This window comes from Aptenodytes forsteri, unplaced genomic scaffold (genome assembly GCF_000699145.1).
Source record: "Aptenodytes forsteri isolate BGI_AS27 unplaced genomic scaffold, ASM69914v1 Scaffold69, whole genome shotgun sequence".
NCBI lineage: Eukaryota > Metazoa > Chordata > Aves > Sphenisciformes > Spheniscidae > Aptenodytes > Aptenodytes forsteri.
In genome coordinates this window covers 7,232,955-7,250,425 of record NW_008795885.1, presented here as the reverse complement: position 1 = coordinate 7,250,425, position 17,471 = coordinate 7,232,955, and the positions used below count along the sequence as shown (strand labels likewise).

Sequence of the window (17,471 nt, the reverse complement as noted above, 5' to 3'; positions counted from 1 at the left end):
TACAACCTCCTTTCAGGTAGTTGTAGAGAATGATAGGGCCTCCCCTCAGCCTCCTTTTCTCCAGGCTAAACAACCCCAGTTCCCTCAGCCGCTCCTCATAAGACTTGTTCTCCAGACCCCTCACCAGCTTCGTTGCCCTTCTCTGGACACGCTCCAGCACCTCAACGTCCTTCTTGTAGTGAGGGGCCTATGAACTAGCCTGGGAACCCTTTCACGGGTTGTGCTGAAAAGGCAGGAGTATATGGGTTCTCATTTTTCAATAAAAAGGAATAGAAAATTAGTATTTGAAAGGTGTTTGTCATGACTATTGTATGGGGAGGAATAAGAAGTTATCAGACTTGTAAGTTAATATTTATAATTGGCTGCAAATACACAGTTAATTGAGTATAGTATTCCTTACCAAATCATAAACGTGATGAATCAATCAAGCCTGAAATCCCAGAATTTATTTTCTCTGTTTCAATGCTTCACCAGCATAGTATAGAAACGAATTAAACAAAAATTATCTGTGCTGTTAGGCAGTGCACAAATGTTTCCAATGCATTGTTAATATATGCCATAAAAGCTGGATCCTCATTCAACTAAATATAGCTGGATGAATGGTCTGTGCTGTTCTATGCAACTTCAGTCTGCTTTAGAATGCAAAAGCAGTTACACAATGACAAGGCCTGTGATACAGTAGCAGCTTTTCAGTGGCTGTAGCATTCCTTCTGTGCATGATTTAAAAGAAAAAACAATCCTTTTAAATAAGTCAGGTTCTTACAGAAGTCCTCTTAAATAAGTCAGGTTTCCTCAGTTTCAGAACAGTCTTTGCTATATGCAGTGTGTGCTGTTCAGAATGAAAAAAATTAGAACTATTCATCTGGCTGAGCAATGAATCAGTTGAAAGTGATTTTGCATTTTGTGATGAAACATGTATACTATTCATGCAATTTATGAGAGACATAATAAAGAATATAAACTGCATTCTTGTTACTACATTCTTAATTAAGCTAGGCAGGTTAATTTAGGCTGAGCACAGTACCACAATGGTGATGGATATTGATCAAGAATAGAGCTCAGGGTTGTGCCTTCAGGGATTATGAGATCGGGTGGTCTGTCTAAATTTAATATGTAGCCCACCAGAAGGACGTTAGATTTAGCAATAAATTGTTTGTATTAGTGTGACGTGGCCTGCTGAGAAGTAGAAAAATAGCTGTGGCATTACATTGGGGTTTGAAATTAGAAGTAGTGACATATGCAGCATATTTTAGTTGTCCTTTGATATCAAACTGCAGAACCTATGAGAAAACCATGCTGCAGAGCAATATGACATACAAGAGTAAGGTGTTCATTTATTTTGGTTGGTTGGTTTTGGTCTTGCATCTTTTAGGCTAGCAGTAGTCAGCATGGTTTGTGTCCTCATTTATCAGTTGAAACAAAGGAACATTGACTACCTGGGAAATTGGTCTCAAACCCTGGGAAGGAAAGAGTGAAGGTGATTCTGTGGCATGCCAGTCTTTCTCCTAGAAGAGGATATTTGACAGGGAAAAGATGCATGGAAGATCACTCCCATAAACTCAAAGTTCACTAGGCTTCCTTTGCATAAAATACCATACAATCTCTTATTTACACTGAAAGCACTCAGTTCTCAGAAGAGCTGGGTAGTTGTTAGCAGGGAATACTTAGAAGTCAGGACAGCACTGTTACTAAGAGCCATAATCATAATAAGGAAAGCCAATCATTTTTTTAAGTTGTCTAGCTAGTCAGTTCTCCAGCAATATAATCTTGTTTTCTGAGCGTTTTATGTACAATACCTACCGTCACTAAGATTCTCTTCTGTGATTAGTTGTGCTGATTAATAATAACATTAGTAATAACATTAGTTCAGTCTGGCCAGTGTTGGTTCTCCAGTTGTGGTCATCCATATCTAGAGCAAGTCCTTACGAGTATTAGACTCCTTTTTAAATAAAACTGTTTAAGACCAAGAGAACTTGTTATGGAAGATCACTGTCAGTAATGGTAAAGAATAAAACAACACCTGCTGAACCATGATCAAACAAGCAGATCATGTCAAACAAACCTACATCAGTAGGCCATTGTGTGCCGGTACCATTTACCCTACGTCTGCCTATAGCATCATGGCAGAGCATTTAGGAGGGCTCAGTAGAGAGTTTTAGTAACTATCACCTTGTGCTTAACCATTCATAGTGAAAAGGATTTACTGATTTCTATCAGAAATTAAATAAATAGTCACAGATAGTTACCATACTTAATGGCAATATCTAAATATTGTTTTTTAATCATAGTTTATGCAGAAACTTAAACACATCCTGTCATAGATTTTTCTGGTTATATATGAAGCCAGTATTGCTTTTCCACTTTGAAAATTCCAAGCTTATAAATATTTAATGTTATGGAGAGGTGAGGCTGCTAGGACTGTACAATATAAAGTTTTAATAGCTTTATTCATAGCCTTCTCTGTGACTATAAAATATATTCTTGTTTACCAAGTTGCATCAATCATAGCTGGATTTCTCTTGAGATTAGCAAATGGATTTCAAGATACAAGGTGGGAGGGGGGAGTATGTCTTGTATTCATCCACAGTCAACTACCATTTTCTAACATTTAGATGTAAATTTTCTTCAAAATATTTTACACTCTATTTACCTTCACTAAATGCTGAACATATGTTTCAACAGGTTAAAGTAATAGCCAACTTCTCCATAGGGGTACAGACAACTATATTTTTAATTCTTTGTTAAGCATATCATAATTTTATGCCTAGAAAATATCTTCTGCAAGGTTAATCCTGGTTCTTAATGTCTGAAGTAGTGACATGTTTAAATGATGTTTATTAATATATTCCACGTACCCTGAAAATTGAGTGTAGACTTGTGGTAGGAGAAATACACATCGTATTGTATAGTTTCCTGGAAGCACACTCGGAAAAGGATAAGAACCTTAAGACCTGAATCTTACAGTAGTAAGCTCTAGCAAAATATTGAATTGTGTTTGAAAGCAAGAAAAAACAAAAGACACGCAAACATGCACACACTGCCTTAGACAATACGAAGTGTAACTGTTCATACTGGCAATTATGCCCTGGTGATTAGCTATATTTTTACTTAGGCTACATTGTTTGATTTCCCATTTCTGATTTGCCACAACAAAGAAAAGAAAAAAAAGGAAGAGGGTTTTTGCTTGCTTGCTTTAGGATTATCTTAATTGTTGCTGTGTTGATTTGGTGGTGCTCCTTTAGTTCCGAAGTCATAACCTCAGTAGGAAATGCAGCCATCCAACACTGTAACTCTTGCAATCATACCATAATGTAATAAGGCTTATTTAAAGAGAAAAGGAAGCCAATAACCCCACACTGGAATTAAACTGCAAAACTCGGCTTTAAATTGTGTCTGTATTGTTCGTCAGTGGAACCTTCTAATGCTGGCTTTCTATTCCACTATTTTTGTGTAGTTCTTTTGACAGCAAATTTGTTTATCAGCAAAGAGGACTTGGACCAATTGAACAGAACACAATTCTTGTCCTGAATCCAAGTAATGCAAAACTGCTTCGTTCCATGGGCAAAAGTCTGTAAGTTATTTTTGCTTTTATCAATAGAACTAACATTTTTGTATATTTTACTCCAGAAAGTCCCCAAGCCCATTTTCACATATGTTTTATATTACATTGTGTGATTGTAGTGTCTGAGTTTATTTAAATTAATAAATAAATAAAAATTACAAAATCAGAAACTAATAAAAGTAATTTGCCATCTTTTCCACCTCTGCTTTCTTGCAATTCATATGATTTCATCTACCAGCCAGATTAACAGAAATGCAGAGCTCATGAGTATTGTATATTGTCCTTAAAGATACCAATTATTAGCCTGAGTGAGATACCAGAGATCAACTGAATTTCAGAGCTGAGACACTTGTCAAGAAAATTCTATTCTGTAAAGGTATCTTTTTCATGAAATACTACAAATAGTTAGTATGTACAACATTTGTTGATCTGTAGATAAAAAGTGAAATCTTCACATCTACATCATTCTTCCTGAAAGATGTTTTTAACTTGATTCTTCTACATTTGTGCTTGCAGATTTTACTTACCACATGGTCTGAGTATAGATAAAAATGGTAACTACTGGGTCACTGATGTAGCTCTCCATCAGGTATGTTTTTGAAGCTTTAATACTAGGACCTTAATATTTTGCCAAAAAATGTTTTTGTTTTCCTAGAGATTTGACATAAATTATTTCTCTAGGCCTGTTAAGATAAACATTAAGAATATGCCTACAGAAGTTGATCTCTGTGGCCTTCATGGAATATAGTTCTGTTGAATAATTTGCTGTATGGACATAGCATGCAGAAGTGAAAGTATCTGTTTTAAAACAATTATTCTTTTGAAAATGAACAGATTTTTCTGCTACATCTTTGCTTATCAATTCTCCTATGTACTTAAACCCAGAATGTGAAACTAACTCATTTGCTGTAATCACAGGAAATTTATATTTTATGCAGAAATTTCCTAGAATCAACAGTATCGAAAAACTGGTAATAGATGTCATAGTCAATATATTAAGGCTATATTTGGTATATAAAATTATTTTAAACACAGTAATAAATATTTTTCCATAGGCAGCCATCCCTCTTATATTTCACCTTCCATAACTGAAACCTCTTCTCTTTTCCCATTGACTAAAAAAAAGGTTTTCAAACTGGGAGCAGATGACAAAGAACCATTACTGATCTTAGGAGTGGCTTTACAACCGGGCAGTGACAAAAATCATTTCTGTCAACCAACTGATGTGGCCGTGGATCCGATCACTGGCAGCATTTATGTCTCTGATGGCTACTGTAACAGTCGAATCATTCAGTTCTCTCCAAATGGATTGTATGTGAATCAGTGGGGAGAAGGTACAGGTCAGAGCTCTTGGTACTTTACCCGTACTGCTGTTACCATGAACTCACCGTGAACCATGAGATTGCTGATGTTACTGTTACTTTTATTTATAAGTTTCTATTACGGAAATACCTTCCAGGTCCTAGCTGAATTTCAGCCTTGTCATTGCATTCTAATTTTCTCTCTTCTATTCATACAGCTACTTGTAGTAGTTATATATTCACTAAAAATAAAAAATGGGAATTTGCTAGCATGCTTTCAGTACAAGTATTGGCATGTCCTATCTTATCAAGAAAATGTTCTGACTTTCACAAAAAACTTATTTTTTTTCTTAAACATTTGATCAAATAGTATAAGCCTTTACCATTTTTCAAGATTTATGCCATGATCCCATCTATTTTAACTTTTGTGAGTAATTACATTAATTCTGCCTGACTTGGATTTATGTATCAGGCATTAAACTGTGCCAAATATTATAGGGAAATAGCAAATTCATAAGCTCAGGATTTACAAAAACAATGCAAAAGACTACCACGGTTTACCTACCTGAACGAGTAAAACTGCTAGGAGAAGCAAGCAAGCTGACTTTACTCTTTTTCCAATGTTATATGGCGTTATGTGACATATTGCTGTTTCTAAGCAAAACTGATAGTTTCGGTGTGTACTTTAACACAAACCTGGATATTTTGTATTGCAGAGACTTCTTTAGGCAGAGCCAGACCTGGACAGTTTCATATCCCTCACAGCTTAGCCCTGATCCCTGACTTCAGTCAGCTATGTGTTGCAGACAGGGAAAATGGTCGAATTCAGTGCTTCAGGTTAGAGACTGGGGAGTTCGTAAGAGAGATCAAGCACAAATCATTTGGAAGAGAGTTGTTCGCAGTTTCATATGTTCCAGGTAATTTTTTTTCATGTTCTTCAGATTTCAAGTAGTTGCTTTATGCTGGTGTGTCACAGTACACAATGCTATTTCACGACGAGTGCTGTCATGTTATCTTAGGCCACATATTTATTCTCTTTCAAAGTAGAGCTGATGTAATGGAAAATGTTAGAACTATCCTGTTTTCCTATTTGTGGGATGATAATCTCTGCTTCTGAGAAATGACTGATTAGACTCCCTAATAGTGATGTCAACAAGTAGATGATCTTCTTTGCTTCCTAGTTATTGACTGCACAGTCAATAACTAGTTAATAATAATGTTTTAAAATATTCATTTCAAGCTCCATTGAAGAGAGCAAAATAAAGAGCTTCCAAACTATCAAGAAAAGTTTTGTGTTTCATAAAACAAAAAATCTGAAAGCAGCTAGTTTGAAAAAGTTGTGGTTTTTAATATCACAATCTGGTTGTGATATTAAAATTACTGTATTAAGTTTTTGGGTTAGATTTTTAATACCGATACTGAAAGTAATGTAAATGTCAAGAACTGGACGAGGAATTTTGGCATGTCAGGCTCAAAACTCTGTAGTTGATATCAAATTTAATATCAGGGTTATGTCTTGTGCATCTGCCAAGAACATAAGAAATGCTGTACTGGATGAGATGCTTGATACCTATAGCCCAGTGCTCCATCTCTGACAGTGTCAGCAAGAGAGGCATTCTAAGGAGAATGTGTAAGCCTGGCTGCATTTGGTGGTCCGTTCCTCTCCTACTTCCCATGCATCCACAAAAGCTCTTTATTTAAGGATGTTAAGAGGTAGCTCCTGGCCTCTTCTTCGTAGTATCTTTCTATAGACCCATTCTGAACTGGCTTGTACTGTCTGCCTCCTTGACTTCCTGCAGTTACAGGCTCCAGAAGCTCACTACCCACTTTATTTTTTTAATTTAAAAAAGTGATCTAGTTTCATTGAGTGCCTCTCAGTCCCAGTATTTTGGGAGTTGGTGAATAACAGTTCTGCACTCCCCGTATCTGCTGCCTCTTAGCCTTCTCCTCTCCAAGCCAAAGAACCCCAGCCACCTTAGTCTCTCCCAATAAGCCATTTAATTGCTTCAGCCCCTTGACTATTGTAGTTGCCCTTCTTTTCCAGCATCTTTAACTTCATTAGGACCTTCTTGAGATGCAGAGAGTAAAACAGCACTCAGTACTCAAGATGTGGGCTTGCTGCGTTTTTGCATAGTGGCAGAACTGTCCCCTCCATTCCTAATTCTCTTCCTGATGATGCCAAACATTCTGTTGAAATTTTGGCTGTCACTGTACATGGAGCCAAAGATTTCAGAGATCTTTCAGTGATGGCTCGGAGATGTCTCTCCTGAGTTGTAGCTGCCAGTTCCAAGCTAAACATCACATAGGCATGATCTAGATTATTTTTTCATAGAAGCATCACTCTACATTTGTCTTTGCTGAAGCTCTTCTGCCATCTGTTTGACAACTCACTTATTCTTATAAAAAGTCTTTCCAGACTTTCTCAATATCATCAAGCTTTTGACTGCTCCGCGGAACTCAGTACCTTCCTCAGACTGGGAGATGTCACTGTTCACCCCATTCTTTAGGTCACTGATGAAGGCTATTGAATTAAATTGTTTCTGGCTCTGATCCCTGCAGGATCGCACTACTCAGACTTCTCTATCCTGAAAAATTATAATCTCTGCCCTTAAGCTCTGCTCTGTGCTTCCTGTTCATTCCTGTTTCATTCAGCCCTGTGACAACTCACATTCTTTAATAACCTCTGATGCACAACCTTGTCAAAGGGTTTCTGAAAATCCAAGTATGTCTACAGAATCTCCTTTACCTGTGTGCTTTTTCTCCTTGTTCAGAGGTGAGGTACAATTTCCCCTTAGAGAAGGTGTACCAACTTGTTTCCAACAGGCCACGCTTACCCATGTCTTATTCTTCATTATGGATTCTACCATCTTACTGGGGATGGAAGCCAGAATTGTTGACATGTAATTCCCAGGCACCCTTTTGAGCCCTTCTTGTAGATGGGCATTACTTTGGCAGGCTGCTAGTTTTCTGGAGGAGTGGCTGTTTGCAGTGCTAGGTTACTCAGCTTGGCCTGAGGTCTGTAATTTCACATTTGAGTTCCTTCTGAACTTGAGCAAATGCCATCCAAACCTGGTAAATTATTAACCTCCAACTTGTCTAACACCTTTTGTGTATCTCCTTCCAGTTGAGCTGGCTCCTCTGACCTCTTTGCTATGAAAAAAATTGAGTGTCAGAATCTCCCCAACATATTCAACAGAAAAAACTGACAAAAACTGAGCTTCTCTCCCACAGGCCCCTCATCCCCGAGTCCTCCTTTCACACCTTTTCCTCTTGTGGTCCCACTGATTCCCTAGCTGACTTTCTGCTTTTGATGCATTTAAGGAACTTTCCATTATCAGATCAAGCATCCTTAGCAAAGCATTCTTCAGATTATTGGGTTTTTAACCCTTTCACATTCTTTTTACATTTAACCAATCTGTAAAATATTGCCTTGCTATTTCTTCTCATTTGGACAAAGTGTGCATCTCTTAAATGCCAAACCTTCACCTGTTACACCTTACTTAACTTTCCCCTTCTGATTTAGTTTCCTACTGAGTTACCTTCCCGTCTGTCTCTGTCTCTGTCTTTTTCTCAGACAGCCTTTTTTCATCTATACTGTCACAGTTAATCTTCACTGTAGTTTGCTATGTGTGGGTTGTTAAAGCAAATCTAATGTTGTTGCAGGCGGTCTCCTCTTTGCAGTTAATGGAATGCCTTATCCTGGAGAGGCAGAACCAGTGCAAGGGTTTGTGATGAACTTCTCTACTGGAGAAATAATTGATACTTTCATTCCGCTTAGAAAGGTAGAGTATTGCACAGAGTGCCTGGTGCATATAATTATATCTATGAGAATGTCGGTAACATCCTACTTCTCCAACTTCCATAAGACTATTACAGGAAATAAGATGTTTTATAGTGTAAGGTATTCATAAGGAATTCTTTATAATATTAACGTAATAAAGGCACTAGAATTTCAGGTCGTAGTTTCTACATGTGGTACACATTCGAAAATTATACTACCTTCAAGATGATTCCTACAGATAATACCTTTAGTCAAGATGAGCCTACTTTATTGCTGTCAGACAGTTCTTAAAAGCTAATTTAAGAGAAGAATGAATGACTTGAAATATTCATATATTTAGATGCTAGTAATATGTCAAAAAATAGAGTATATTCCTAAGCAGAAATAAAATTCAACTGTATGGTTGCATCCTTTCTTTACAGAAGACTAGTGTGGAAGTTAAGGCTAAATGTCGTTCATACGGTACTGTACATAACAATTATGTTTATTTTCAAAAAAAAGTTTCCATATATTCTCTTAGACTAAAGAATGAATGTGAAGATTCCCATTTCTGGGTAACACATATACTCTGTTATTTGCAGTCCAGTTTTAAATTATATTAGAGTTATTTTTTTCTGAGGATAGCAAATAGCTTATTGCATACAAACTCTGACAAAAACTAAATATGTGGGCTTGAAACCAAGATTGATGATTTTTTAAATATGTATTTCACAGGATAAAACTGAATGCAAGACTATAAATACAAATATTATAAATGTAAAAATTGTTTAGCATGAATACGTCTAATAATCTCCATGTTGTTATCCCTGGAGAAGGCAAACATACAATAGAAATGGAATTCCTCTCCCTTCACTCATGTCAGGCCTTCACACCAGCACCTGCTGCGATTTCCAGTCTTAAGGACTGAATATGACCAGTCTCAAGTTCAGGGTTAAGGAGGCCTCATGAATGTGTAGACACTTACGAGTAACCTGTGACTGCTTATCTTCACAGAGCTTTGAGATGCCACATGATGTTGTTGCTTCAGAAGATAAAACAGTATTCGTTGGAGATGTTCATGCCAGAGCAGTGTGGAAGTTTGCATCCACAGAAAGTATGTTCTTTTTGTTCTTAATGTCACAACTGCGCATTTTGTATCTTCAGATCAGTACCACTTATCTGGTACCACTGGCAAAGAACCTGGTGGCTTAATGACAACGATTTAAGTACACTACAAGCTCTGCCTGCAGAAGTTGTGTGCTACTGCTCAGTTTTCATTAAAAGACCATTCTTCAGCATTGCTGCGTGCTCTGTCAGAGGAGAGTCCTGAGCACATTAGTTTGTTTGTCACAGGAGGAATCAAAATGCATTTGCCTCATGGTAGATCTATCCCTTGTCATATCAGTACCTGCTTAAACAAAAGCATGACTCTTTAGCGTTTTAGTAATTTTAATGTATCATGTGCTGAGAAGTCAACTGCTTCCTTTGAGGTTATCATATAGGAAACTCCCAGGGGCTGAAGTAAAAACACAAGGCAACTTAAAATTTATATTCATTTCATTGGGAGTATTCATCATTAGAAAATGAATCTAGTATAGTTTGAACTCCTATTTCCATGAAGTGGAAATACTTCCCAGTTTTAATCTAGTAACCCCCAAGCCAAGCAGCCTGACTTCAGGGAGAGAGACCTGATTAGTCAGACATCAATTTAGTAGGAATCAGGGAGAAATTAGATTTTTTACGGGAATAAAAATATAATCCACTGTTACATTTTATTGGATAAAAAATGTATGAGAGAGATAAAGCCTCAGGCTTCAGGGTGTTAGTCAACCAGTAAGAGTCTGCTGTTATAAATGAACTTCTGACTAAGCCAGTTATTCCATATTTGTCTGTTTATAATTTGTGGGTTTTCCTTTGGCGCATCTGGTATCAGCTGCTGTTAATAACAGGAAACTGGACCAGATAAATTGTAATTCTGACTGGATATGGCTTTTTCTGCATATAGTAACCTGAACATTTCTAGGCTTTCATTCAAAGAAACATGAGAACAAAAAAAATAATGGAATTATTCATCACTTACAGGTTAGATGAGGAAAGTCCTTGTATATCATCTTCTTTTTAGCTTTTGCTGCAGTATAAAACTGTAGTAGCTAAGGAGCCCTGATTAAGCTGGCCTTTAATCCATTGTGATTTTTGTTATAATTAACAGTTTTATTTTTGTGGGAATCCCTGAACCTTTACATGTGCCCATAAAATCTCTCTGTGGCATAAGAGTCAATCATTGCCAACAGCTTTCATGAATCAAGCTCTTCTTCCCATGACCTTGTGAGCTATTGAATGGTTCATTTTGATTCTCCTTGGTGAAGTTCAGATGCTGATGGGATTGTTTACTGTAGGATTGTACTGTACATTTGAGAAAGCTAGCAGGAAAATGTCACTGAGTGTCTTTCTGAAATGTCAGTTGTCCTGAAGAATAATTTTGTTTTACAGAAATGGAACATCGGTCAGTTAAAAAGGCGGGTATTGAGGTACAGGAAATAAAAGGTTAGTCTGATTCGTAATGGAAATGAAGGAACCAGTATTTACACATAGACTAGGACTGCTTCTGCCAAGTTGGAGGGAAAAATGCTAACTAGTTTCACTGTTGTTTTATTTTTCACCATCATTTCCTACAGTGACTATAGATAAAATGAGCTGGCATAGGAAGCACTAGAAAGCAGCTTGTAACACTGTTACCTAGTAGATGCTGGTTTACAGCCAATCTAAACATTTCATTTTCAATGATGACAAGTGCTTCACAGACACTAAGATAAAAATTTAACTAGTGGATTAATTCTGTACCACCATCTGGTATGGTCCAGATCGGTATCTGTGTCAGCTCCCTTAGATGCAGAAATAGCTCTGAAATATAACTGTGATAGTTACCCCCCAGCACCCTTCCCCCTGCTCCACAACCCTCAAACACCAAAAAAGGGTTATTTGAAACAGCAGTTGGTTTATCTTTCTGCATAGTCTTTCAGTACACAGCCTTGCCAGTCACACCATATGGCAAAAAATATAATTTTTTCTATGTAGATTTATTTCCCTGGATTTACTGCTTTCTTGTTTTAAATTTATCTGCATGAAAAAGAAAAAAAAGAAAAAAAAGGGAAAATAAAAACATGTAGAAATTTAATATAAGGAGATAAAGAAATACATGTAGAGGGGATTGAAAGCGGTAAAATAGCAATTCAAGAAGATGAAAAGTAATTTTAACCATTAGTGTTCTGTTAGGTAGGTCTTTTATGTTGAAAAGGAAAAGTTCGTTTCCCTTTCAGAAAAACAGTACCAGGCTATGGAGAGGCCTTTATAAAATGTTCAGACGTTCTTAACTGCTTTTCTTTGGTTGAATTCAGAGCTTGGGTGGTTTGCTTTAGCCATGTATATGCAGACAGAGAAAAATACCAAAAGATCCCAACTGCCAACTGCAAGCATGTAGAATAAAGTAGAATAAAGTAGGCTGACATTATAAAACAGTGAAATCCTTGTTGTCAAAACTGTTATCCTTCTGTTTTATCTGTGTTGGTACATCAGTCCTCCTGAAGCACTCAAAATGGAAGTGTTGACATTACAGCATCCACAGTACAACAAATCTAGGTATATATTAACGCATTTCAGCTTTCTTTAGGAAGATACCATGCTAGCTGACACTTCTAGTGTTACAGAGAAAAATGCAATAGTATCAGCAGGGTAAGAAACAGTTTTTAAGTAACAACCTCTAAAACTGCTTAGGGTACGTAGACTGAAATTAACAACTTTCAGCTTCACTTGAAGAAAACGGATAGTCAAGGGACTTTGTGTCATCCTCTGCTTAATAAATGGACAGGAGTGGCCTGCACTTTCACAGTCTCCTGGTGACAGGCTGTTACTATTGCTTGCACTGCTGTGAAGTGGAGGAAAACACGTGGAGAACTTGAGCTTTGCCAGGGGGTGGGCAAGATGGTGGAGGAAAATGGCTCTTGGCTGTAACTACTACCTGAACAGACAGCATGTTATCATTGTATCATTGTTACCATTGTATTAGTGATAACAATGATATTGTTGTTACCATTTTATTAGTGTTAAGTGTAAACTGAAGAATTTACTGTTATTTCAGAATAGAACATCATTTTAAGTTCGATACAGAATCAAAATAGAGTTGATTCAGAGTGTGTTTCTGATGCAGCTACTTCTTAAGACATGCAGTTAAGTCAGACTGTAAAATAAAAAGCTAGGCGGTTCCACTCATTAAAAGTTAGCAAAAAGCGTGTGATCTTTTATACATACACAAAATGGCGTAAAGGATTTCATTGAAATTGTTTTTCTCCTTGTAGGTGGAGAGGTAACAAATTAGTCAGGAATGATTGGATGCAGTTTTCAAAAGCTCTCCAGATTTACAGAGCCGAAGTTCTTTCACGGAATGTAGCAGTTCTGAAAATTTAACCTTGTCACAAGTTTATTAAAAAGAGCTTTAAATGCTTTCCTTTATAATAATATAGCATATACTGGATTTCTGTATTTCTTGTGAAAGTGTTGTTATCAAAAGGAGATATTTAACTGATACTACATTACATGCCTATTTGTAAAAATAGATCTTTTAGGGATTTTCCTGTATTTTAAATGATAGATACTTTTTAAGACAAAACTCTCCCTGACACTTCTGCTTTCCCCATTCGAGAAAAGGGGAGGGCATCTTTGCTAGTGAGTGATATCATTCAGCCTCTCTCTGCCTTACGTTTGGGATAACATCAGCAAGAGCTAAAAACGTCTCCATAAGTGTTTGTCTCGTTTCCTTGTTACTCAACACTTCAGGTATTCTAGCTTGTTCTTTTCTTTAACGCCTTGTTCTGTGTTGCTTGATGCATATGGATTACATATTGAAATTGTCTTCTTTTTAAAGAATCAGAAACAATTGTAGAAGCCAGATTGAAAAACAACCCAGAACCAACAGACCCTCTAAAGAAGCAGGAAAAACAACATTTGGTCCGACAGGCCAGCACTGGAGTTTCCTTTGTTCTTATTACAACTCTTCTAATTATCCCTGTTGTTGTCCTGCTGGCAATTTTAGTATTTATTCGGTGGAGGAAGACAACTGTCTATGGAGGTAACCATGAGTAACTCTAGAGAACAGGCTTTTATTATTCCGGTTCAAAACATTGCTGAACACTGAGGGACAAGGGTATGAAGAGAGAGGCTTACTGTCCCTTTACCCTTCTGAACAGTTACTGTGATGCTGCATGCAAACTAAGAATCAGCATGCACATGGCAACTGCATCCCCCTCTGCATTTAATATTGCATCTCAAGCCACCACCTTTTCAGAACATGCATCTAAAAACTTTAATTGGTGTCAAGCTGAAAATTGGTGTCTCAGAAACGACTAGAATATATTCATGTTATCGTCTAGAATACCTAAATTTTAATACTCTGAGCATAGCTTCATTTTCACTTTGGGATCTTTAAATTGTTGAGAACAAAGGACTCTATGGGTATTATAGAGGTATAAGCAAAATGCAAACAAATAACATTTACAAGAGATTATACATTATTGTTCACTACTACCTTGTGCATTTTTTTGAGTCAGACGTGTTTCCATAATGCACCTCCATCCATTGCTGTGAGAGCTTTAATTGGTACTTACAATGCTATGTAAATTTGTTCTTAATTAATTTTATATAATAACACTATTTTTGAGAAACTGGTAGACTGCAGTAGGAGTTTGATCACTACACTTGTTATTTTGTATGGCATAAATAGTTTTATCAAGATCTGCTCATCAAGAGAAGAAAATGTACATGGAATAGACAAATAATACAGTTCTGGCACTGGCTAGGACATACTGTGACAGAGTAGGTAATTCAGCAATCTAATATTGCTGTGCAACTAATTGGATGTATTTTATTTGAAGATTTCAGTGTGCACCTTCCTGACTCTGTGTGTTCAAACACGTTTAGCACATCAGATGTGCTAACACTCTAGACAACTGCAGTACTGCCATTAATGGATATGATCTATAATAGCATCTTTGCACTCCATTTGGATTCAAGCAGCACTTGAATTTACTGTGTCAAAGAGCATGGTACAGTTACATTGGTAAAAGTAAACTTCTTGCACAGACTTATGGAAACTGAGTAGTATATAGGAAAAGACAGTTTGGTCATGGCATTTAATTTTTCTTCAGATGAAGGATGGAAAGAGTTACCAGGGAGGAGGATATAGTTTGTGAGGGGGGAGAGAAAGTTCCTCCAAAATAGCTGAAGAAATTCACAGATCACTGTCCTCCAGAAAGCCAGTCTTCTCTGAAGGGAAACTGTACCATTTCAAATGTCAAGCTGTATTTTGCAGTGTGCTGGAATGTAGTTGTGCACATTATAAATGACAAGGTTCTTGTCCTTCCTGTAAACTTTTCACAGTGACATAAGTGAACAGTTGAGGGAATGAAATTCTCAGAAATAACTTACATGCAAATCTTCTTAATGGCTGAATTGGCATAAACTGAACACCTGTGGTATCATAATTTTGTTAGGAATTATAATTTCACCTTAATCAAGAAGCTGAAAAGTATCAGTTTTGCTTCTTAGAGCTGCTGATCAATTTGTTGAATGTCTGTGCTTTGTATCAGAAAATACAGGTAATTCTTGAATCATAGAATATGATTTTTTTAGCTTATTTTTGAAATTACCTTATTTTTCAGCTGATGGGGAACACAAACTTGATTCAAGTTCAGGCAGAAATTTAGGCAGACTTAGAGGTAAGTCTAAGTCATTGAAGATGCTTTAAGGACACAGTAACGAGAGGGTTTTTTCTGTATTCACTTCTAGTTGAGTAACAGATTTGATGGAACTTTCTCAGAGGAAGGATTGGGGGCAAACCTCAGGTGTTTTCTGGAAATGTCTTTTACAACACCTTTCATCCGTCATTATCTGCCCACTGAAGAGGATGTGTCACTACCAGTGGGAGAGCAGTAGCTGTTACAATGAGTTATCTGTGGATCTGGTGAATATAATGAGGCACTTCGAGACCAAGGGCAAACTGGTGGGGACACAAACAGCCTGCGTAAAGACTTAATGAAACAATGGATGCTGAAAAAAAAGTTTGAAACTTCTACTTCAAAGATTAATTTCTTTCCTCTTTCATGATCTCTATACTTAGCTTTTGTGGCTTATGTGCTGATCTTTAAAAACAGTTTCTGGAAGGACACTTAAAGTAATCTCCACTGTACTGTTGAATGAGATTTTTTTGTTGAATGATTTTTATTCCCCCCATACAGTAAAGCAAACCTTATGACAAGTCTTTCCTTTCCACAGGGAAAGGCGGTGGTGGCCTTAACCTTGGCAACTTCTTTGCAAGTCACAAAGGCTACAGCCGAAAAGGGTTCGACCGACTGAGCACTGAAGGAAGTGATCAGGAAAAAGATGAAGATGATGGCACAGATTCAGAGGAAGAGTGTTCAGCACCTCCACCCCCACCAGCACCTTCATCATCCTGAAACCAGCCTTTGAGTTCTCCATTATAAGATTCAACCCAGAATGTCAGATTCCTTTTCCCTTAAGCACGTTTAAGATTTTGTGTATTTAATTGTAAACTGTACTAGTCTGTGTGGGGCTGTACACTGGTTCCTTTAATTTTTGTTTGGTTTTAGTTCTGTTTTTTAAGTGGAGGAGTGTATGGAAGTTCCATATCAGTGCCATTGTTTTTTATGTGAACATCTTAATAAAGCAAACAGTCTTATAATTGCAGCACTGATTTAAAGCAGTAGTATTTTCTCATCTCAATTTGGGGATCTTGTAAATAAGTCTTACTATCTGCTTCATCAAAATATTTTTCCCATAACTATTCAGTCGCCAATTTCTGTTTTGTGCCTTTCCTCTTCAATGTCCTTAACCTGTTGCAGTACAGAGAAAATACAGTGCCACAAGAAAATGAAGCTGCTAAATCTTCTTCTATTTTTTTAAAATCACTAACATTATATTGCATTGAAGGAAAGAAAAAAGTCTCTATTTAATTTTTTTTCTTCTTCCTAACTTGATGTGTTTCTGGGATGTCTTATTTTTAGATGGTATCATTGTTAGAACACTATTTTCAGAAGCTGAATGTAATTTGTGTAATAAAGTATTCGCAGAGCATTAGCTGTCGGAGTGTACTTTGAAATTTTTGCATACTTTTAAGTCTTTTGTATACAACTTTTGTAAAGGTTACACAAATCACTTAATACAGTAAAAATTTTAATGTCTTCTACCAGCAGAGAAAAAGTGCTATTTTGTTCGGAAGCTGGAAAAATATTTTGCTATGTCACAAGGTTTTTTTTTTAAAGACTAATAATTTACATACATGTACAAAGTCAAGCTTAAACATTTAAAGAGGAGTTTTACTTGTATAATAAAACTGCAGGGTATGTACTTTAATAAAACATGGTCACAGCCAAGAGGAAACCTGTGTCTCAAATTAAATATGCAAATTAGTCAGGGTAGGCATCTAATACGACCTGATTTGTAGTACTGATTTTCTTGTTTCTCCACACTTCCTTTTTCATTCATACAACAGGAGTCCTCAATCCCGTAATGTGCTCACTCATTGAACAGGAGACTTGCAGAAGACTTGCTAGATGATTATCCTGGCTGTATGAGTCATCTGAAGTGTGAATCATTGTGTGACGTCAGCATGATTTATCAGTCTAGTTTGAGGATCAAAGCATGATTAATTCCTTTTAAAACCTGTATTATGAGCAGAGTGTACACAGCTGTAATTGCCGCAGGTTCTTACAAAACAGCTTTCATTATCGTCATTGCAGGTGCTGTAATAGGCTATTGCTCGTGTTGAGCTTGAAAAATA

The 17,471-nt window shown here is 36.8% G+C and overlaps 1 protein-coding gene across 2 annotated transcripts in view; it reads left to right on the top strand.

Moving 5' to 3' along the window:
* PAM (peptidylglycine alpha-amidating monooxygenase) overlaps window positions 1–16,775 on the top strand; it is a 78,175-nt gene extending 61,400 nt beyond the window's left edge. For both annotated transcript variants that reach the window (XM_009284194.2, XM_009284196.2), the window contains 10 exons: window positions 3,455–3,571; window positions 4,079–4,151; window positions 4,689–4,896; window positions 5,580–5,780; window positions 8,527–8,645; window positions 9,638–9,737; window positions 11,114–11,167; window positions 13,542–13,745; window positions 15,334–15,390; window positions 15,947–16,775. In XM_009284194.2, the coding sequence (XP_009282469.1) occupies window positions 3,455–3,571; window positions 4,079–4,151; window positions 4,689–4,896; window positions 5,580–5,780; window positions 8,527–8,645; window positions 9,638–9,737; window positions 11,114–11,167; window positions 13,542–13,745; window positions 15,334–15,390; window positions 15,947–16,128 (1,315 nt within the window). In that variant the 3' untranslated portion in view covers window positions 16,129–16,775. The remainder of the gene's footprint in view (window positions 1–3,454; window positions 3,572–4,078; window positions 4,152–4,688; window positions 4,897–5,579; window positions 5,781–8,526; window positions 8,646–9,637; window positions 9,738–11,113; window positions 11,168–13,541; window positions 13,746–15,333; window positions 15,391–15,946) is intronic.
* The last annotated feature ends 696 nt before the right edge of the window (window positions 16,776–17,471 follow it).